Source organism: Protopterus annectens, chromosome 10.part0, assembly GCF_019279795.1.
Source record: "Protopterus annectens isolate FY-2018-M chromosome 10.part0, PAN1.0, whole genome shotgun sequence".
NCBI classification, from domain to species: domain Eukaryota; kingdom Metazoa; phylum Chordata; order Ceratodontiformes; family Protopteridae; genus Protopterus; species Protopterus annectens.
In genome coordinates this window covers 974703226-974727100 of record NC_056744.1, presented here as the reverse complement: position 1 = coordinate 974727100, position 23875 = coordinate 974703226, and the positions used below count along the sequence as shown (strand labels likewise).

Sequence of the window (23875 nt, the reverse complement as noted above, 5' to 3'; positions counted from 1 at the left end):
AAAACTAAAAGTAGGAAGCCTCCCACTGTAGAACTGTGTAACACAAAATATCCAAGCAACAGAATAATTACCACAGTCACCACGGCCAGAGTAACAAAGTATACAACACCAGTAGAATGGAGGATTTTCTTTATTGGGATAAGCACTTTTGGATTTCCTGATCCTTCATCAGATCCATATAAAATAAGTCAGTTAAAAACTTTTAAATACTAAAACATGTACCCAATCAATTCAGTGACACATCCTCTCTAACAAAACTTCACACACGCCTCCTAAGCCTTCTCCCTTTCAGAGCAGGTTTAATTGGCAAGTAGGTATTGAGACCTGGATATATGAATGCCTCCAGCCTGCCTATCCAGCACATTTCTGCTTTGATGACAGACCTGACTTATGTTCTTGAATTTAGTAGCCAGTAACACAGATGCCCTAAACCGGTGAGTAATTAGACTTTCATTTTGATATATTCTGCCCCCTTTTTTAATTAACTTTTTTTAAACTTCTCAGACTTTCCAAGCTCACCTAGATATTTCTTTTACGATTTCTTTTCAGAAATCCAAGTATTTTTTCAATAACAAAAAAATGCTATAGCTTTCTAACTACAAAGGCTGTAAGCCTACTTGAATTTTCCACAATATTCACAATCAGAGATATGGTCTGGGCCCAGGCCCCAAACAGAAAAGACAGTGAGCACAGAAATTATAAGAAACTACCCATGTGCTACATTCACATTTGTTTATCCACAGTGAAAGGTTGGAAAGTAAACAGATACACTGTGTCACAGGAAAAACAAAACAACCACTGAAAGATATCCGATAAATTTTGCAGGTGAATGGGAGATGTGTGCTATGGGGAGTCTTGTGGTACAAGAGGATGGCTGTTCCCCTTCAGTTGTTTGGTCAAGTACACCAGATAAAATTGTATCTTTAGCAACTATGGTATGTTTTCAATGCAGCTTTGGCACTAGTGACACTGACATTTTCCATTACTTGAATGAAGGCTACAGACTTGGAAAAATTAAAGAAAAGTGGGATTTTTTTTTTCTCTATTGAGGGCAGACAGAGTGTGAGGGGCACCCTGTTGATGCAGACCCTCAACTTTGTGAAGACAGCAATCAGTGAATGGTAATGACACTAAGGAAAGCAGAATTGGGAGTACAACAGAAGCTGAAAGGCAGCAGACTAAAGTTGCTTGGACTTCTGAATTATGTCAAACAGCTCAAGATGTCTGGGTTTGACTCTAGCGCATTTATAAAATAATAATTAGACTCCATAATGACATTCTAGCAGAGAGGGTTGGATGTGCAGAATAAGTCTATGGAGCCAGGCAGTTAAATAGCTTACAAAGAACAGATGGTTACACCAGAAGATAAAGTAAAGAGTAGAAAACTGTGCTTGAGTATAATTTTAGAAGGTAAAGAAGGATTTAACTGTTTTGAGTTTGTGAAAACCATAATGATGCAACAGACTAGATTTTATAAGAGATCTGTGGGTACTGAAAAAGGCTACAAGCTGCCACCATTAATGACTGACAGGGTTAGTGGTTGGTTGAGAATGATCCTGGTTCAATTTGTTACTTGGTATGACAGGGAGAAAGTTCTACTGCAACACTGTCAACCTGATAAGATGATAATGGTTGATGGAAGGCCTGTGTTTGCCGATCATGATTTATCAGATACTACTATACAGCAATGAGTACAGCTTTTTGGGATGCTACAAAAGAGTGTTGATGATATCAATTAAAAATTATGTTACTGTTTCCAGCAATTCTAAAAGTGTTTATTTCAACATGGATGCAGCTATTCACCTTGGCTCAGTCAGGGACGAGAAGTCTACAAGAACTGCTGCAATTGTTGGATTATGTGATCATGGAATCTGTGACAGTGGAAAAGGGTACATGTAATTAATACTTTAACATTACTGGACAAGAAAAATGGAAACAAGAACTCAAGCAAACAGACCGTGAGATTGTTGTTACACATGCAATGGGAATATGGGATGGGAAAAATACCATGTCAATATACTTCGATTTTTTTGGGGGGGAGTTAAAGGTAATGGTGGCCAAGTGCACCATAATAAAAGGAGGCTGCATATCGGAGGCTATGTATTTAAATGTTATTTGACTTTATCCTGATTTCTATTTTTTTTTTTTGAAGTGCAGCTACCCAATAACTAAACTTGTGGCTCTTGTAAAGAAGCGTCTACAAATGACCAGAAGATGCTGAAGCAATTTTGCATCTAGGCTGTGTGATTCTTCTTAGAATCCATTACTAGGTGGAGATGTTACGAATACTGCAGTAATATGTCTTGAAAGGGAGCAAAATGGTGCTTTATTATTGGCACGCTGAGTGTGTGCTATTTTCCACATGCACTTATTAACTGCACTTGAACTTTGTGCAAAGTTATTATGATGCACTTAGTGATGAGAGAGTGCTTTGAAAGCGGGTGGCTTAAAAGACTCTAAACAGGACTGATGCTCAGGGCTGGCATAACAATGTTATTATTGTGTACTTAATATGTTATGATGCTCTCACTTTATTTAGTCTCTTTGCTAGATGGTACAGAATGACTACATAATCATGAGATCTAAATCCCTGTTCTACAGAAGGTTCCGTCATAATTATTTTCAGAATGCAATATCGGTGCTCAAACTGTTAGGGATAAACAGGTCCTATGTACTTCGAGGTGGGCTGTTACATGCAAAGACAAGCAGGTGCAATGAGTTTTCAAATGGGACAAAATGGTGCTAGACTAATCAAACATTGTGTGTTACTTAAGTTTTCATCTGATAACTCTTAACTTTGTATACAGTTTGAATTTGTTTATGCCCAAAATGAAGAGGAAGCTCTTTGAACACAAGTGGCTTAAAAGACTCTGTATAGGGCTGATGTACAGTGTGGTCAAAACAATTATGTTATTATGAGATTAACATTTTACAACTGACTATATATCATCATGACTTAGAATCCCTGCTTTACCTAAAGTTCTGTGATGTGCTTTTACATAAGTGATTTAAAATGTAATTTTCATACTCAAACATTTGGGGACCTGTCGGTCATACGTACTTCAAAGCAGGCTGTTATTAGCAAGATGTATAAAAAAAATCTCTTGTTTTCCCACCTTACTGAACTAGAGTAGTCCAGTTTCAGAGTTGCTGATCCCTGGGCTTTGTTTTTAGTTCCTGTTACTGATCCATTGCCTTATTAGGAAGGAGGGAAGTTTCTTTGCTTACCAGTGGGAGTGGGAAGCACTGAGCAGCCTTTTTGTCCGAATTGGTGAAGTTTCAGCCAGAAACTAGTAGTCTATTGGTCGTTTTGGGCCAATTCCTAGCTCCTTTCAGCCCCCTGCTATAAAACACGCTAAACACGTGTTTTCCAGCTTGTACCAACTCTGCACAGATCCTCGTGGTGGCCTGCAGAGTGATCCAAGCAACAGAGAGCTAAAAGAGTGACTTTCTACCAGATATAAGTATTTTTTGTGGCTTTCCCACTGTTATTAAGCTAGCGACTGCATTTCGCCTGTTTTACTGCTACTTTAAGTGATTTCTGCATTTTACACTGTTTATTGCACTTTAAGTTACTAATTGTTGCAAATTGTTTCTGTAGGCTACACACTAAAGTCGCTAGCCGATTTACAGCATTTATAGCATTTACTGTCTGTTTTTTCCTTATCTCTGTAATAAAACAAAAAAATCTCTTGTTTTCCCACTTTACTGAACTAGAGTAGTCCGGTTTCAGAGTTGCTGATCCCTGGGCTTTGTTTTTTAGTTCCTGTTACTGATCCATTGCCTTATTAGGAAGGAGGGAAGTTTCTTTGCTTACCAGTGGGAGTGGGAAGCACTGAGCGCCTTTTGTCCGATTTGGTGAAGTTTCAGCCAGAAACTAGTAGTCCATTGGTCGCTTTTGGGCCAATTCCTAGCTCCCTTCAGCCCCCTGCTATAAAACACGCTAAACTGTACTGCTGATCTAACCAGCATATCCTATAACTGAAAAGTTCATCTCTACTTGATTCCCAAGTAGACTATTCTCTATCTGTAAAGCCTAGCACTTACTCCTACAGTACTTGCACCTTGATAAAGCACTCTTATTATAGATAGTACCCCACCAGCCCAAAACCCACTTCCCGGAGTCCTTTGAAAGTTCTTTATCTACTACTTCTAGTATGTCGAGGGATCAGTTGCTAGTGTCCTCTCCAGCTCAACTGGTGAACCTGGGAATATTGAGGCAATGTTACAATTGCCTCATGTACACAGACAATCCTCTCCTTCTCCCACAAAACACAAATACATGCGAGAGATGCAACTATACGGCCAAACTGGAGGCTGAGCTCTCTCAACATAGGACTGGCAAGACCAGACAGGAGGAGAAGGCAACCACACACAATACATACCCAGTCACACATGGTACCATCACAACTTCAAATCATACACATACTCACACAAAGACATACTCGGAGGCTCTGGTCAAAATTTACCAAAACAGCAGAGGCCACCAAAGCAGACACCCAAACAACTACCACCTCACGACCCAACACATGCAACACATAGACCACACAGTCAGAGTGTCAAACAGTCACAGCCCTTAAGGCCAAACAAAATGCCAGACACACTTGTCATTGGTGATTCCATAGTCAGACACACTGACGTCCCGCTCACCAGACTGAGTAAGGAGAAGGTCACAGTAAGCTGCCTGTCGGGCGCTAGAATCCGCCACATAACGCAAGTACTCAGGTCTCTCAACAGCAGGTACAAGTACGACTCAGTCATTGTCCACGCTGGTGTCAACGACCTGAGACGTACCTCCTTGGACTACATGAAAAGGGACGTCGAGGAGCTCTCTGATTATGTAGCCCAGGCAGGTATGACCCTGACCTTGAGCAGTATCCTACCTTCACCTAGAATGATGCCACAATACAGTGATAAGATGATCAGCTTTAATAATTGGCCTAAATTCTGGTGTCATTCAAAGGGGATCCAATGTCTGTCTGCCTGGGATGACATGCTGGACAAGCCACGCTGCTTCGCAAGGGACGGCTTGCACCTGTCACCCTGGGCTTCCGGATATTGGCAAAGGCTCTTGCCACCCCATAGTGCCTTTTTAGGCAAGGCTCAAATTCTAAACCTACCACCCTAGAACACCAAAAGGAAAAAACTAAGGGTAATGCTGCTCAATGCCAGAAGTCTCAATCTCAAGATGCACGCTTTCGAGGCCCTTCTCAATATGGAGAACATCGATGTCTGTGCTGTGACAGAAACCTGGTTCAAGGCTCCTGAGAGCACCCCAGCACTAACAGGTTTCACCTCATATCATACGTTCCGGCCCCAAAATCCGGACAACACCAAGAAAGGAGGGGTGTCCATATTCATAAAGGACACCCACACCTCAAGGTTGGTGGCAACGCACGATGCATCGGAGACCATCCAGGTGCAATTAACCATAGGCAAGACTGCTCTGCAATTTGTAGCATGTTACAGGCCACCCTCTCAAACTCAGGAACCTCACATGGCCTTCCTGAAAACATTGGAGGGATAAATGTATCTCCAAACACCATCATACTAGGTGACTTCAACTACCCTAATATAGACTGGGAACACTACTCAAGCCCGAACACTCTAACCCAAAGATTCCTGGAGTTCATAAACTCAAATGCCATGGAACAACTAGTCACCATCCCCACAAGAGGTGAAAACATACTTGATCTCATCATCACGAACATGGGATCAAAATGTTCAACACCGGAAGTATACCTTACTGGTGAGATCAGATCATAAACTAATCTCGCTGGAGGTCCTCATCCCGCCCCACCTGAAACAAAAAGACCACAGTGAAAAACTTCTCAAAAGCCGATTTCACACTTCTAAAAACTAGTGTGGTCTCCTTTAAGGCCCCTGAGCCAGTGGTAAACATTACTCAAACCGCTGAATCACTTACAAATGCCTTCTACCAGCACCTACAGGACTGCATGGATCAGGCAATCCCAAACAAAACTAAGACTCTCTGTACCAAAGGCAAGCGTCCAGTCTGGTGGACCCCAGCCATAAACAAGCTCTACAACAAAAGGAGGAAGCTACTACAAGATAGAGCAAAATCCTTGAAAGGTAAGACACCTTTGATCATTATAAGTAAAAAACTAAGAGCTCTCATAAAATCATCCAAGGCAAATTTTGAGAGAAAAATCGCCAAGGATTCTAAAGACAATCATAAGGCCTTCTTTAGCTATGTTAGAAACCTAGGAGGAAACTCCCAGATATGCTCAGAATTAGTTCAAAATGATGTGAAAATTACTGAACCTACACACATTGCTAACATACTGGCTGACAGGTTCAGTGCAAACTTCTCCCCCTCCCCAAAAGGAGAGATATCTATTCCAGAGGATTGTAGCCCCCAAACATCTCCAACGCCCAGGTGAGAACTGCCCTCACTAAGGCAAAAACACAGCATCCATGGGACGGATGGTGTCCCCGGCTGTGTGCTTCATGAACTCAACGAGGAATTAAACCCACAGTTAGGACAGCTGTTTAATCTTAGCCTCACCTCAGGATATGTACCCAAGGAGTGGCGCACGGCGACTGTGGTCCCACTTCATAAGGGCGGTGCCTCCACAGACCCTGGAAATTACCGCCCCATTAGCTTGACAAGCCTTATCTGCAAAGCCATGGAGAGGATCATAATGGAACTCATAAATAAAGACATAGGAACTTGCAGACTTTGGATCCAACCCAGTTTGGCTTTGTCAAAGGCAGATCCTGCCTCTTAAACTTGGTTGACTTTTTCGAGACAGTCACCAAGGCCATTGATGAGGGAAAGGCAGTCCATACAGCCTACCTCGACCTGGCAAAGGCCTTCGACACAATACCCCACTCAGGTATCATCGAAAAACTCATCAGCTTGAATGTAAACCCATACATCACAAGATGGGTTGCAAACTGGCTAAGCGACAGAACCCACAGGGTCAGAGTTGCTGGAGCCATGTCAGACTCAAAGCCTGTCACAAGTGGTGTCCCACAGGGCTCAGTCCTGGGTCCACTCTTGTTCGGCATCTACTTTTCTGAAGTACAAGCAAACACAGGAGGGTTATGGCTGACAAAGTTTGCAGATGACTGCAAACTGGGCCATAGTCGAAAACACATCTGACACAGATATCCTCCAGAAGGGCCTCACAGAAACGGATAACTGGTGCCAGAGCCATGGCCTGAAGTTAAACGCCAAAAATGCATAGTCATACCCTTCGGGAAAAACAAGGTTACCCTAACTACCATATAGGTGACAATCCACTGAGCACAGAAAAGTCATCAGGGATCTGGGGACCCAAGTTGACAGTAGTCTTCGTTTGACACTCATGTTGCTAAAGTAGTTAGGAAAACCTTCTATATCGCCCACCTGATCATGAAGGGATTCACATCTAGATCAAGGGAGGTCATCGTCCCCCTGTACTTATCACTCATTAGACCTATGATTGAGTACAATGCCCCGTTCGGAATGTATCTGACCAGACACCTGATGCAGCTTGAAAGGCCCCAAAAGTTCCTCACCAAAAGGATAAAGGGTCTCAAAAATATGTCTTATGCTGCCCGACTGAAAGAACTCCAGCTTTATTCAGTCTCATACCGCTTGCTCAGAGGTGACCTGTGCCTGACATATAAGGCCATGTCAAACCCAGATTTGATGAATATGCTTCACCTCAAAAATCTAGATCCCTCAGAACCACAAGGGCGGAGACTTAAACCTTGACACGGTTATAAATAGAACGTGCTGGAGGGACAGATTCATCACCCAGAGACTCCTATGCTGTGGAACAAAATCCCGGTACATGTGAGGCAGAGCACCTCGCTGGCCTTGTTCAAGAGGAATCTTGACCAATGGATGGGAGATCGCAGATATACCCCAGGGATTACTTCAGTGTCACTGCTTGACAGAGGCACAGAAAAATGATAGGCATAGTTTTTATTCAAACTAAAGGGGTGGCAAAAGCCACATAACTATGGGCTAGGCTTATAAATGCCCTTGGGCAGATAGCCTAGTATGAACCTATGAACCTATGAACCTAAGAGTCTTCAAAGGGTACAAGATGATGTGTGACAAGTGGTGCAATGAGACTGTGTGCCATTTTGAGTTTGTACCCGTTTCCCAAATCAGAACTGCATGAAAAGTTATAATTATGCCCTTTAAGGAGACAGAGTTCTTTGAATGCAAGTGGGTCAACAGGCACTACAGTGGAATGATGTCCAGAGTGAGCAGCACACTGATATTATTGTATGTAAAATAGTTTGTGATACTTCAAATGTAAAAGATTTTTCTTTACTGGAGAGTACAGACTAACAGTATTACCATGACTACAGGCTCTAATAGTTTGTGATATTTCAAATGTATAAGATTTTTCTTTATTGGAGATTACAAACTAACAATATTACCATGACTACAGGCTCTCTGTTACAAATGTTTTCACATGATAAAATGATTTAAAATGTAATATTCACGTTTGTAGTACTGAGAATTAACAGGTCATATGCATTTTGAGAAAGGCTGTTATTTGCAAGATTAAATAAATATGTTTGTTGATAACAAGTCAAGGGCATTTTATGATTGTATACAATGAAAATATTAACTCTAAAGATTCAGTACTGGGGGGGTTGTTGACTGCTGAGGGGAAGGCCTGCAAGTTAGAAGTCTGAAAGATTCAGTGATGCTACTGTTTATAAGGATGGCACAACACATCAGATTGTTTTTCTAGTTATTTGAGTCAGTAAGCAACCAGTCTTATATGCTGTTTTTGCTAAGTCAACACTCTGTTTATGAGGATTACTCTCCTGTTTGTCAGAAGGGTTGGAATGGGAAAAAAAAGAGAGAAAGCTACCATTTCATATCTTAAGTATTCTGTTAATTAGTTATACTGTTTTTCTGACAGCAAATATTGCAAAGTACTATGTGTGCTTTAGTAAGGAACTTATAGTTAGGTTACCTATAGTAGTGTTTTTGGTTATGTGATCAACTGGGGGGGCAGTTTCTATCATTCTACATATTTAACGTTGCCAGTTCCTGTGATCTGATGGAAAAGATGTTTTCTGCCTCTATTCTCGATACAAAGGAGAGAGTACTATTGAAGCCCCGTTTATATGAGTAATATACTACAGTCAATGCCCACTAATGTACTGCAGTACATGTTCTCTGTTCTTGGTATTCACCAAGTGTGAATCAGTTAGACATGCAAATGAAGTGATACATTATCTAGGGTTACTGGCATTATCTCTTGTTACATAAGTAGACTGAATTATTTAAATGTTGTGATCGTGTTATCAAATGTAAGATGCTGGGAATTATGAGATAAATATCTTAGTCATGTCAGCATGTAAAGTATGTGAGACTGAAAAATGTGTCAGCCCTGTACAAAATGGGGATGGTGATAAGTAAACAAATTATTAAAGCAGCATTGTGACTATGCGCAGTTAACTGGTCAAGTTGACAGTAAAGCACTGGATGAAGAAGACACAAAACAATAATACTGACTATTATACAGTACCGTTGGAACTTAAAAATACTCCACTGCAAGGTTTTGATCTATTTCCTGCTCAGCTACTAATAGGAGATTAAAAGGGAAAGTCATACATCTAGAGTACTATTAACTCCAAGAAATAAAATTCAAGTTCAAGAAAAACTGAAACAGAATCATACAAGACAAAGAGTGCATCGATGTACCCTGTAGGAACAAGCACAAGGCAAACCATAATATCAACGAGCTTTACAATAAAAGGAACAGAAGTTTGGCCAAATATAAGAAAAGTTAATTGCCAGAATAATACAGCCCTCATCATTGAAATAAACAAACAACTCAGAAGTTTAATAAAAGCCAAGTTTGGGGCTAAACAGCTATCCAAGACAAAGGCAATCACAATGTATTTTTTAGTTATGTCATACACCAACATGTTCCCACTGTGGTAAGAAATTGCTTCTATACTGTACAGCTTATAAACAACAGGATTATGTCTAAATTTAGGGATGTCATTGTCCCCCTTTACTCAGCCCTCATTAGGTCAATCAATGTGTATAATGCCCCCTTTTGCATGTATGTATCCAGACACATGCAACAACTGGAACGCCCATAGAGATACCTTACTAAAAGGATACATGGCCTATATAATATGTCCTACATGGACCAACTCAAAACCCTGCCACTATAGTCGGTATCATACAGACTGCTAAGAGGTGACCTGTATCTGGCATACAAGGCATCCTCTGACCCAATACTGACAGCTTTATTGCACATCAGAAAGACAAACGGCATCACAAATATTCAGTCTAGGGATCTAACCTTCTTCCGCAACATCAACAGAACAGTTTGGAGGGACAGGTATATCTCACACAGGATACTGCAGCTCTGGAACAGACTCGCCATCCAAGTAAAACAAAGCTTATCCCTGTCCATATTCAAGCTCAACTTGGATTGATGGATGGGAAATAGAAAATTTAGCCCAGAACTGCTCCCTGTGCAACTAATGGACAGAGGCAGCTCCTAAACACTTTATCCCATGCATGGGTCCCCTCCCATTATCTGCGGCATGACCCAGTTATTCTCACTAGGGGATAATATAAGATTATTAAGCATGGGATGGGTAAATCCAGACTAACACCAAATGGGATACATTAATTCAAGCACCAAAAGAGAAACTTGCTAGGCTTAAAATGGCCCATAAAGGTAGCTAGCCTAGTACATGACTATGAACCTATAAGAATCTTCTACAAAACAAGACTCTTTTTTACCTAACAAAAGAGACAATGTGAGAATACAGCAGTGCTGTTCTGAAAAATATTCTGAAACAGCTGTTTTGACAAAATAAAAGAAACTAAGATCACTTGTAATAAAAACTTCTAGTGGCAAACTATTGAGAAGAAAGTGAATATGTCACATATTAATTGGTATAGACAAAGCTATTTTCACTGAGATGTTCCAGGACATACAGAGATATCCACAGAAGTGTTCAGAGAGATGTCCAAAATGGGGAAAAAGAATAAGAATTTTCAGAAGAGGTTGTGCAATTTGATGAGATACCAGTTCCATCTTCATCTATGAATACCACTTATGTTTTATGGGACTCTGTCCATAAAACGTGTATTTGGATATGGAAGGTGACTGAGAAAGCCAGCTTGACACATTAACATTTCAGGAATAGACAAGTAAAGATGACATACCAATTAAGCCTCTAAGTACAAACATTGAATGCTTATGTCATCAATATAAAAATATAAATATGGTTTTCTGTAATACAAAGTCAAAGAATGTCTTCTTCTTCTTTCAGCTTTTCCCAGTTAGTGGTCACCACAGCGGAACTCCGGTCCGCTAATGATTAGCAGTAGATTTTTTACGGTGCCTAGGTGCCAGCTCGATGCCCAACCTTCAACGAAGGCATGCCCATTCACACATGTCTTTTGAACGCCACTCGAGGACATGCAGACTCCACACAGAAGGCGCTCCAGCCGAGAATCGAACAGGAGAACCTCTTGCTGTGAGGCGACAACGCTACTGCTGCACCACCGCGGCTTACAAAGTCAAAGAATGTAAAATTATATACTTCAATATGTATATTTAATGATAGCTGTAGCAACTGTTGGCATCAAAAATTCAAAAACATTTTGTCCTTTTGGAAAAAGGGGGTATAACTTATCACTCTTTTAAGACACTGGTACCTTACATCTCTAAAGAAGGCCAGGATATAATCCCATGTGGCTAGTTTTCCATAGAATATTGCACAATTTGAACTGTAAAGCTTAAAATCTAACAGCGAATCACCTTGTGCTCTTCTCATTATCTATACTCTCCCTCTAAATTTTAAAACTGTACTTACCATATTCAAAGTCAGGGAATATAAATGCTCAAGCAGTTACTTTTTTTGTAAAGACCAATTTTTCAGCAAAAAAAGACCTAAGAAATTTCCGTTTTATCTGAAACATGTTTTTTGTTGTAAGTAGTCTTACAAAAATTTTATCTTTTTTTTCACATTAAACAAATGCGATTAACATTAAAACAAAACAAGAGAACAAGGTATAATGACTAGAAAAAATCTGTACAACTCGAGTTGTGTTTCATATATACAAATATTCAACCTTTTTGTCAGTGGACAAAGCAACACATAAAAGGTATTCTCTTAAACTCCTTAGAAAACTAATGTGAACAACCGTGTAAGATAAAAGCTTTAGAACAGGCTATCACCAGCTGAAAGCGTGGTTTACATTCAATTATCTTCAAACTAGTTTTATTTTTAAGCAATGGTTTAGACTACTACAGGATGTCACAGCTTAAAGTAAGAAACTTTCTGTTAGCACTGCAGGTGCTACACAACCTATTTGGCCAACTGCCATTCAAAGAGTAATGGAAAAAAGATTACTATCTTGTACAAAAAAAAAAATCAATAATACCGCTAATTTAATGCTAAGTTATTTAAGTAAAATTTAGTAGCAGTAATTCGCAGTTTCTATAAAATATATTTCCCATATACTGTTTGGAGGATGAGCTGATGTAACCTTAAAATTGTTGCCCTTGAGAACTTGCAGAGGGTTAAGGGTATACTAATCCCTTCTTACAAATTAGTTAAGGAAATACAGTCTCCATACACTGTTGATCAGGCATATAGTTATACTGGTGGCATCTGATATATGTGCATGCACCATATTTACAAGGCACAAACATATGCACACAGCCTGGCCAGACCAAAAGAGGCATTCAAAATTGTCACATTACAGACACACGCACATTAATTGTATGTATATGTATATTTGTGTATATATATATATATATATATATATATATATATATATATATATATATATATACATATATATCTATATATATATAGATATATATGTGTATATACGTGTATGTGTGTGTGTGTGTGTGTATACAACTTCCGATAAGTTACAGGAAAAAAACATAGAAGTGTTCGGAGTCGATTAAAATAAATGAAACACTGAAGATGTATATCAGCTCAAACAACAAAAGGCTGAAAAAATGGAAGAAGCTTTAAGCAGCTATTCAGATGAACTGATAAAATGCAAAAATCAGACCTCAAAATGAAGAAACGGCTGACCAAGTATGAGACTTCTCAAAAAGAGCTGTTTCAAAAGAATAGCAAGAAAAGAACACTGTCAGGGTAAGGTATCTCCTCCCAAAAAAAGCACAAATCCAAAATCAGAAGAGGATGATACTCCACAACAAACGAAGCAAAACCAGATGAATGAAAAGACAAGTCCTTTATTCGAATAAGTAAGCACTTTCACGTTGCTTGGAATGCTTGTTGAAGTCTGATGAAGCGTTCCAAGCAACGTGAAAGCGCTTACTTATTCGAATAAAGGAATTGTCTTTTCATTCATCTGGTTTTGCTTCATTTGTTGTGGAGTATCATCCTCTTCTGATTTTGGATTTGTTTCAAAAAAATGGTTGAGTTAGAGGACAGAGCCTGCAGAGAAAATGTGACATTTTCTGCTATACCAGAGAAACTGGAAGGAATGGTCTGGTATTCCACAGCAACATGTGTTAATTGAAAGGACAAACTGAGTGTATGCTGCAAAGTTGGCCATGAAAATGCAGCCAAGACCTGTATTAATAAAGATGTAATGATACCAGCAAAACGAGTTGATCGTGACAAAATTGTGACAGAAGGGCAAATTATTAAAAACTGTAGAGGACAGAATATTTGTGGAAAATGAATATTCACCATATACCAAGCAGAGGATAACCAAACTTATCACAGCAATCAAGGAATGTTAAGAGTCAGGTGTGAGATTCAAGCTGCAGTAATTAGTTGTCTTCGAAATATTTTTTTTCCTGGAGGATCAAAGACATTTTTTGATGTAGTACAGACTAAGGAAATACACAAGCTTGTCCTACAAAAAGTGAGCCATCAAACAGAAGGAGATTCTGCTTCTCATTTGTATGACAATAAAGCTCACAGAGAGACTTTGCCAGTGAAACCTTTTCCAATGTTACAAAGGAAAATGCTTGAATGACAGAAAAAAGCACAGGAGTTGACTAGAAAATTGGGTCTATCTTGGAATTGAACCAGAGTCTGTATTTGGGAGAAGGAGATGAACAGGAAGAAGACCAGCAACAATGAAATTAATGAATAACTATGAGATTATAAAGCATCAATCACATTTGTGAAATATGGCTTTACAAGAAAAAGTGGCTGAGAAATATTGGACTTTTGTTGACTTTGTTAAACTTGTGGGTGGCTGAAAAGTATATACCCTACTTCATGTCATTAATGCTTGGAAGGACACTATAAAAAGAAAAAAAAGTTGTATCTGACTAGAGGAACCAGGCAGGGGTGTCCTCTTTCCGTTTTTATTTGCTTTGCATTTAGAACCACTGGCAAATAAATAAGGGACTCAAATATTCAAGGATATAACTGGTGTGGTAAATAAGAAACATTTTTTTGCAGACAATATTATTTTGTACCTGATAAAACCATAAAAGGACATCTCAGTGTTGTGGAAAATTTTGAGACAGTTTTAAGTCTTTTGGGATAAAAAAATGAATGAAGATAAAACAAAGGCTTTATCTGTAAATTACATACCTACACATGAATTGGTTCAGCAATTCTCATACATATGGAAACATAATAAAATGAAATATTTAGGAGTATGAATTAAAAAGTCTTCTTTTATCACAGCTAAGGACATGTGGGAAGAGACTAAACAAAAGATAATACAAAAACTGGGAAACTGGAAGCTCTTGTTTATGAATATGGATAGCAAGATATAAACAGTGAAATGTTTTTAGTCCCTTTAGTTTTATATACACATTTCTATATGATACAGACACACAAACTCCCTCACACACACAAAAATGTTCTGCACTAAAATGTCAGTGCTTATAAGCTCTGTTGTATCTATTATTTCTTCCAATTGTTGCCAAATGGCCCAAGTCTTGCCTGAAAAGGTTCCTTGAACCAGTCTACCTACCCAGTTAACAAATGGTACATACACACATGCATACACTCATAAATAAATAGGCAAAATGTACCTGTAGAACCCTACATGATGCAAAGTAGCAAAACCTACCCACCATGATCTCTTAATATATTCCCACTGAATATCTGTCTAATCAGCACTGAACATCCCAAGTTGTGATGTGCTACTGTAACACAATACATTAACAATTAAGTGATATGCAACTACACAGAATTATTTCAATCTAAATGAAATGAAAAAAAAGTAATCTAAATGATTTGTATTTTAATTATTTTTCTTGGACTGCAACTCTTCCAGAGTAAAGAAAGAATAGGTATGGCATGCGCACAAGGGAGGTAGCTACCCCATTAACCCCTCACTTAAATATTTTACTGTAGCTCACTGTTTCTTTTTTTCACAAAGTAGTGGAGATTGAGGGGGAAAATAGCATCACCCATACCTAATAGCAGTAACAGCAAACTTCCACAAAACCCTACATTTTTTACATTTTACTTTCTTATTTTTATGGCAATGTAACTAGGGTGCCTTCTGTGTAAAGTCTACATGCCTTCCCTGTATTCATGTGGGATTTCTGTGGGTGCTCCAGCTTCCTCCCACATTCCAAAGATGAGCAGTAGGAGGATCAGGGACACTGAATTGTCCAAAGATGTGAATGTGTGTGTAAGAGATACAGATGAAAGACCTAGCAACCTCCTGTGTAGAGTTTTCATGCCCTCCCTCAGTTCATTCGGGATTTCTCTGTGTGCTGTGGTTTCCTCCCACATTCCAAAGACAAGCAGTAGGAAGATCAGGGACTCTGAATTGTCCACAGATGCCAGTGTGTGTGACAAGGATGAAAGACCTGGCAACCTACTTCCATTTCCTCCTTTGCCTTGTAAACTCAGCGTTTGGCCGTACTGTCCACAGGGTTACTACAGGAGTCATTGCAGCTCAGTCTTAATATTGCAATGTAAAAACTTACTGACCCTCAATTTTTAGTACAACTCAGTCATGATTAACATATATCAGTCAAACTAACCATACCAATATATAAATACCACTCATATAAGTGTGTATGCGTATCTGTGTGCAAATGTATATGTGAGCATGTTTTATATATATATATATATATATATATATATATACATATACACACACACACACACACACACACACACACACACACACACACACACACACACACATATATATATAGAGAGAAAGAAAGAGAGATGGAGTAGACATATATAGCCGCACTGACTGCATATAAGAGTGTGTACGAGTGTGTGCACCTGTTCTTTAAATATATACATATATATAAATTTGTACACAGAAAAATATATATGTGCACTTATGCATGTATGTGTGGATGTGGATGTGTAGCCATAAACATATGTATGGGAGGGTGGGTGGAAGTCTCAACTGTCCTGAATTTAGCAGAATGTCCAGATTTTTCGATCATTACTTTTGGTCTGCTCCTCATTAAAAGTTGGATGTCTGATAAAAATCAGAGAGGATTGAAAATACCAAGCAATGACATACATTTCAGTTTCAGAATTCATATCCCTCAGAAAAATGTATACTACTGCAAAACTTTTAAGTTTATAAGAGCTTCTTCTTCTTTCGGCTTTTCCCAGTTAGGGGTCACCACAGCAGATCACCTGTCTGCTCATGACTGGCAGTAGACTTTTATTGTATCGAGTTGCCAGCCCGGTGCCCAACCTTCCACGGAAGGCACACAGGCACACCTAGGCAGTCCACCTACAGCATGTCTTTGGGATGTGGGAGGAAACCGGAGCACCTGGAGGAAACCTATGCGACCACAGGGAGGACATGCAGACTCCACACAGAAGGCACCCCAGCTGAGGATCGAACCGGAGAACCTCTTGCTGTGAGGTGACAATGCTAACCGCTGCACCACCGTGGCCACCCTTTTAAGTTTCATAGGTAGGTACTAGTCTATTGGCCCTAGGGTCTATATAAGCTTAGCCAAAAAGGTACCCTGGCTTTCGCCACCCAAGAAAATTATTTTCCTGTGCCCCTGTCGAGCAGAGCCACAGAAGTGATTCCCCGGGGTGAATTTCCTATTTCTCATCCAATCATCAAGAGTTTTCTTGAAGAGTGCTAATGAGGAGCTTTGTTTGATATAGATAGGTAGTTTGTTCCAGAGTATGGGAAGTCTCTGGGACAGGAATCTATCCCTCCAGCATGTTCTGTTTACTGTTGTGACAAGGTTTAGGTCCCTAGAGCATGTAGCTCAGAGGGATTGGGATTTCTTTAAGTGGAGCATGTCCAAGAGCTTTGGGTTTGACATAGCTTTGTATATTAGGCAGAGATTGCCTCTGAGTAGACGATATGCGACGGAGTAAAGCTGGAGTTTTTTGAGACGGTCTGCATAGGGCATCTTTTAAGGCCAGTAATCCTCTTTGTGAGGTATTTCTGCGGCCTTTCCAGTTGCTATGGATGTCTTGTGAGGTACATACCAAAAGGGGCACTGTATTCTATAATGGGTCTAATGAGTGACGAGTAGAGGGGAACAATGACCTATTTTTTCCTGGATGAGAAGCCTTTTGTGATGAGGTGTGCCACATAGAAGGATTTCCTGACTACTGTGATGATGTGTAGTAATAAAAACCCACACTTGAAGGAAATCAGGTCCAGCCACCACAAAACTCCAAACAGTTTATTCCACAAAGAGACTGTGGAATAAACTGTTTGGAGTTTTGCGGTGGCTGGACCTGATTTCCTTCAAGTGTGGGTTTTTACTACTAGTTTTATTTTTGCACTTGAATCCTTTTTCAATTATACTGTGATGATGTGATTATCAAAGGAGAGACTACTGTCCACCTGTGTCCCAAGGTCTCTTATCACACTTTCGGTGTTAAGTAGACTACCACCTATGTGGAAGTTCATGGGTACAGAGTTTTTACCAAAAGGGATGACGCACTTTTTGGCATTGAGCTTGAGGCCATGGCTTTGATACCAGGCATCTGTCTCAGTGAGGCCCTTTTGTAGGATGTCCACATCGTTAGGAGTTTCGATTATGGCTCCTAATTTGCAGTCATCTGCGAACTTCGTTAGCCAAAGACCTTCTGTGCTAGCCTGTACTTCAGAGAAGTAGATACCAAACAGGAGAGGACCCAGGACTGAACCCTGTGGCACTCCACTTGTCACTGGTCTGAAGTCAGATTTGGAATCTGCTACTTTCACAGTGTGGGTTCTGTCAGTGAACCAGTTAGCAACCCATCTTGTGACATAGGGATTTATACCTAGTTTAGTGAGTTTATCTATAATTCTAGAGTGGGGGATGGTGTTGAAAGCCTTGGCGAGATCTAGATAGGCTGTGTGAACCACCTTACCCTCATCTACGGCTTTGGTGACCACTTCAAAGAAGTCTATCAGGTTTAGGAGACATGATCTGCCTTTTACAAACCCGAACTGGGTGGGGTCCAGAGTTTAGAGATTACTATGTCATTGTTTATAAATTCCATGATGATACGTTTCATAGCCTTGCAGACCAGGCTTGTCAGGCTAATGGGGTGATAAGTCCTGTGGTCCGTGGCGGCTCCCACTTTGTGGAGTGGGATGACTGTCGCTGTGCGCCATTCGGTGGGTACAAAGCCTGAGGTAAGGCTATGACTGAATGGTACTTAGGTGGGGTGCCAGTCTGTTCTGCAGTTCGTGTAGAATGCAGCCTAGGATGTTGTCAGGTTCCATGGATGCTGTGTTCTTGGCTTTGGAGAGTGTGGTCTTTACCTGTGCAGCCATGATTACAGGCACTTTGCATTCTTCCAGTATAGAGATGGGCCCTTTAGGGGGGTGAGAGGGGGGTAAAGGTAGCACTGAACCTATCTGCCAGGATGTTGGCAACATCAGTTGGTTCTGTATATTTAGTGCCATTGTGCTTTAACTCAGAGCAGATCTGAGTGTTGCCATAGCTATAGAATGCTTTGTGCTTGTCTTTAGAATCAGTGGCGATTTTGTTTTTGGAACTAGCTTTTGAGGATTTTATGAGGGATCTCAGCTTGTTATTGAGGCTGACCAGGGAGTTCCTCCAATCATGGGATTTTACTCTCTTTTGCAACAGTTTCTTTATTCTGCTGTAGAGTTTGTTTATGGCAGAGGACTACCAGATTGGCTTCCTTTTGTTGGAGGATAGCATCTTGGTTCTGTTAGGGATTGCACTATCCATGCACTCGTGTAAGTGCTTATAAAGTGCATTTGTGTAGGATTCAGCAGTCGTTCCTCTATTGTCCGTCTGCATGGGTGTCGTGAAGTTTGCCACTTCTGCCTTAAGAAACGTGAAGTTGGCTTTGGAGAAATTTTTTACGGTGGTTTACCTAATGGGGAGTGGGGACAGGATGTGGATGTCTAGGGTGATTAGCTTGTGGTCAGATCTGACTGAGGAACTGACCTCTGGTGTGGGAAACTGGCTGCCCATGTTGGTAATGACCAGGTCTAGGATACTGCTGCCCCTGGTGGGGGTGTGGATAAGTTGATCCAAGGCGTTGGAATTTATGAATTCCAGAAAACGTTGAGCAAAAGAGTTGGTACACGAGTAGTTTTCCCAGTTAATGGTGGGGTAGTTGAAATCACCCATTATTAGGGTGTTAGGTTGTACCCTAATATTTTCCAGTGTATCAAGAAATGAAGAGTGGGAATGCTGGGGCTGAGGCTTGCTACAATTTGGAATGCAGTCTTGCCCAGAGTTAGTTGCACTTGGATAATCTCGGATGTATTATGCTGAGCAACAAGCCTGGAGGTGTGGATATTCTTAATGAATATGGACACGCCTCCACCTTTAGTGTTTTGGTCCAGGTTAGGAGGCCAAAAGGTGTGGTATGAATTATAGCCTGGTAATGCAGGGGTGCTCTCTGGAGCCTTGAACCAGGTCTCTGTCACTGCACAGATGGCGATATTCTACGTTTTAAGGAGTGCCTCAAATGAGTGCATTTTGAGGTTTAGACTTCTAGCACTGAGTAGCATTACCCTCAGACTTTTCTTGCTTGTACCTGTTACGGTGGTGAATTTGTCATTTGAACCTTGCCTAACAAAGGCATTGTAGGGGTGGCAAGAGCCTTAGCCAGTATCCGGAATCCCAAGAGCGACAGGTGCAGGCCATCTCTGGCAAAGCATCGTGGTCTGTCGATCATGTCATCCCAGGCAGACAGATACTGGATCCCCTTAGAATGACACCAGACGCTTAGCCAATTGTTGAAGTCAATCATTTTGTCCTTGTACTGTGGTATCATTCTGGGTGATGGCAGGATGCTACTCAGGGCTAGGGTCATACCTGGCTGGGCTACAAGATCGGAAAGCTCCTCCGTGTCTTTTTTCATGTAGTCCAGGGATGTACATCTCAGGTCATTCACACCAACATGGACAATGACATGAGTCATATTTGTACTTGTGGAGTGAACCGAGTGCATGAGTTATGTGGCGGATCCTGGCACCCGACAGGCAGCTGACAGTAAGTTTCTCCCTGTATAGCCTGGTGAGTGGAACATCAGTGTTTATAAGAGCAATACTTTAAAATGCGCCCCCTGATTTGGGGCTTCTGCACCCCACGCCACAAATATGTTTGTCTTTGTCCAGAATTCTTGCACTAACATTGAGAGGCATGTAGCTCTCAATGAATCAAGGACAAAACTCAACGGAATCAAAAACAAATCCAGAAATAATCAGGGAGTCTGGACACTTTTAAAATATTAAAACTATTAACTTGAAATATTGCTAGAATAAGAGAATGTGAATTACTATACAGTTTATGAAGAAAACGAAGTTTAAAATTATTGCCTATTTCCCATTATTTATTAAGTGAAATTCACCATCTTTTCTTCAAGTCACCAATTTTAGGAGAGATTAAGAGGGACTGAACTAAAATTTGAGTCAAAATGAGGGACAGCAGAGATGTAGATGTGTGTGGGTATGGGGATCACAGTTCTCAACCAATCAGGGACACTTTTAAAATATTAGTGCTATTAATTGAGAACAAGACAAAACAGAACATAAATCAATGAAGAGTTTCTGAAGTAAAAGTCTATAACTCTATTGTCATTATTTAACTATAATTCACGACATAGTCACCAATTTTAGGAGGAATTAAGAGGGACAGAACTAAAACTTGAGTCAAAATCAGGAACACGTGAGAGTTATGGCCGGTATTACATAACATTATTACTTTGTCTGCAATGCGATTCCTGTTAGAATTGGCAGCGACTCGTATGCGTCAGATGAATAGCACCAACAGTTACATGCTATGCTCTAGTTCTTCTCCGGACTAATACGTAACCGGAAATAACACTAAAAAGAAGTCGTTAGCCTTCACGACTTTCTTCTAAAGGCACGAGCAGGAAGTAGATGCAGAAAGGGAGCACTTCAGTAGGCATGTGACTACTGACTTAAAAACAAACCACCACATTTAAGTGTCTTCTGTATATTAAACATGACGCTTATAAGAACAGCTGATCTTAAACGTATTAGTACCTGTTTATATCTTCCATATAGATACAGCAACTGTTCCTTACTGGATGCCTGCAACAAATTTGGCAGATGATTTGCTGCTTGTTCAAACAAAGGCATTAGTTCTTTCTCTTGGCAACAGCTTTCCTTTTCAAGTTCTTCCTCGGATGATTCTGATGTGGATGCACTATCTGTTGCTTGTTCTTTTATTGCTAAATCGTTGTTGTGTAAGCGATCATCTCCTCCAGAATTTGCAGAAGCCATGTTGTGATATTATCCCTCAGGCGCGATACAGTCGTTTTTTAGCAGTAAAGGAAGGAACTGTCAACGCTTGTTGATTCTTCCCTTGATTGTATGCTGGCTGCTTGTTTCACGATACATCCAGATTTTAGCAAGTTTGACCACCGTGCTCTAATAATTCGTGTACGGACGGTTGCTAAGACGAAGTCCTTGTATTTTCCTGCATTGCTGTGCTGATCGGTTGAAACATGGACGCTGTAAAATGGGTTCCTACTGAAATGCTTTCACAATAGTTTAGTGGCGTGTTGTGACTGCTGCTTTTCGTTTGCTCAAACTTGCACTCACTGCTTGGGCCACCAAGGAAGGATTTGATATGTTAACGAGGTATACGACCACATTTGTAGAGAATCAAATGTTAATGACATGCTGTCCGTAGTACATTTATATACCCTCCCTTAGCTAAATTATTCATACATCGTACCAACTACGGAAACAATATTAAACAGCTCATCGTTAAGTTAGTTCATTTGCCGTGTTTCCACTGAATGCCATTAGAGTCTTCAGCTCCACACTGACATTGAATTGGATAAAGCAGGTCATCCGAGAATGCATATGTGAATCATCTGTATTTGTAGGAAAGGAAAATGAGAACTTAATTTCTATACCTGATTGATACCATACTTGTCAAGCATACTTCTCAGTTGTCCCTGACCTTCAGAGACTTCTCTAATTTTGACTACAGTTTTAGCTGTGGCCCGCTTATCCTGCCTAAAGCTGGTGACTTTTGGAGAAAAGGTGGTGTATTATACTCAACAGATTCATAGATTAGTCCTAGGCTAACTGCCTATGTGGGCCATTTTTTAAGCCTAGCCAATTACCCCATGTGAGAATTGAACCTTGCATTTTGTGTCTGTAAGGTGAACACCTTAACCATTATGTCAACCCCCTCCCCCTGGCGTAATCGACAGTATAATAACAATAATTAAAGTTGACTTCTTTTACTTCAGAAAATGTATGTTAATTCACATCTGTCTTCTGTTGATGCCTCAGGTTAATATTACTAATATTTTTAAAAGTGTCCTTGACTCTTAAGTCATCATTAAAACTGTAAGATCACAATTTTAACCCAATCCCAGTGCCATTGTATAGCATAAATTCCTAATCATTAATCATGGCCTGTACTATACAAACCGTTTACAACAACCAAAAAGTACAGAGAATGTGCCCCAAAAGAATCACCACGAACCAAAACTATTCAGGCACAAAAAGAAGGACTTGGTGGTAAAAAAATCTCCTTTATTGCCAGTGTAGTCCCTTCTTTTTGTACCTAGATACATTTGGTTCGTGGTGATACAGACAGTTTAAATATTCCTGGACTTGATTCCCCTATGCTTTGAGCTTCTAGAGTGAAGTTTGATCACTTACGCATTTTATTTACAGGTTGAATATTCCCACATTGTGTTACACATTTTGCTATAGAATAGTTGAGAAGTGTGCTTGATATTGAAAAAGTAGTAGGCAGTTGTATAGAGGAAAACAAAATTGCTTTATTTTCACAGTTCTGTCAGAAGTGCAAAAATATATATATTTCATGACAATCTTACTGTATGCCTTTATGTCTGCATGCAGACCTGAATCATATTGTCTAATCAAAGTAACCAGGTACCCATTGTATAAGCTGTTTGGCTGCAGATCTCCCTTGTACCCCCACCACATCTACTTAATGTGTCCACTTAACAAATTAGACAATATAACCCTACCAGAACCCTGATCATAACTCTAAAGTCCCACATTGCTCCCTAAACCCAAGACTACGTTCTCCCTCCATGATGTCCCATTTGCTTCATAACCATGAAATCCCCCTCCCTACCATAAACCTAATACCACTGATCACTCTGTAAACCCCAAATCCACCTCTCCTACCTATACCCAAAATCTCAATCACTCCCTAAACCAGTCACGGGCAGGGTTTGGATGAGATTTACTACTGTGCATTGGAGTTGGGGGTATATGAAAGAGAACTATGTCCGGCTGTTTTACATTTATCATGTTGTTCTTGGTATGTCCTTGAATCTCTGAATATCCTGGTAATTGTAGCTACCTGTTCCTGGATCATTTTCTTCCCCCAAATATTTTCCTGTGTAGATGCCAGTTGCTTGTTTCTTTCTCTCCCCACACCTGACAATCAACTGTCACTTCCTCCTCTTCTAGTTCACCAGGTTTACCGGATGTGCCCTT

At 40.2% G+C, this 23875-nt stretch overlaps 1 protein-coding gene across 1 annotated transcript in view; it reads right to left on the bottom strand.

Moving 5' to 3' along the window:
- The window catches only part of ACBD6 (acyl-CoA binding domain containing 6), a 1359273-nt gene extending 1337021 nt beyond the window's left edge, over positions 1-22252 (bottom strand). The window contains exon 1 of the mRNA XM_044085743.1: positions 21422-22252. Within this exon, the coding sequence (XP_043941678.1) occupies positions 21422-21661 (240 nt within the window). The 5' untranslated portion in view covers positions 21662-22252. The remainder of the gene's footprint in view (positions 1-21421) is intronic.
- Between the last annotated feature and the right edge of the window lie 1623 nt (positions 22253-23875).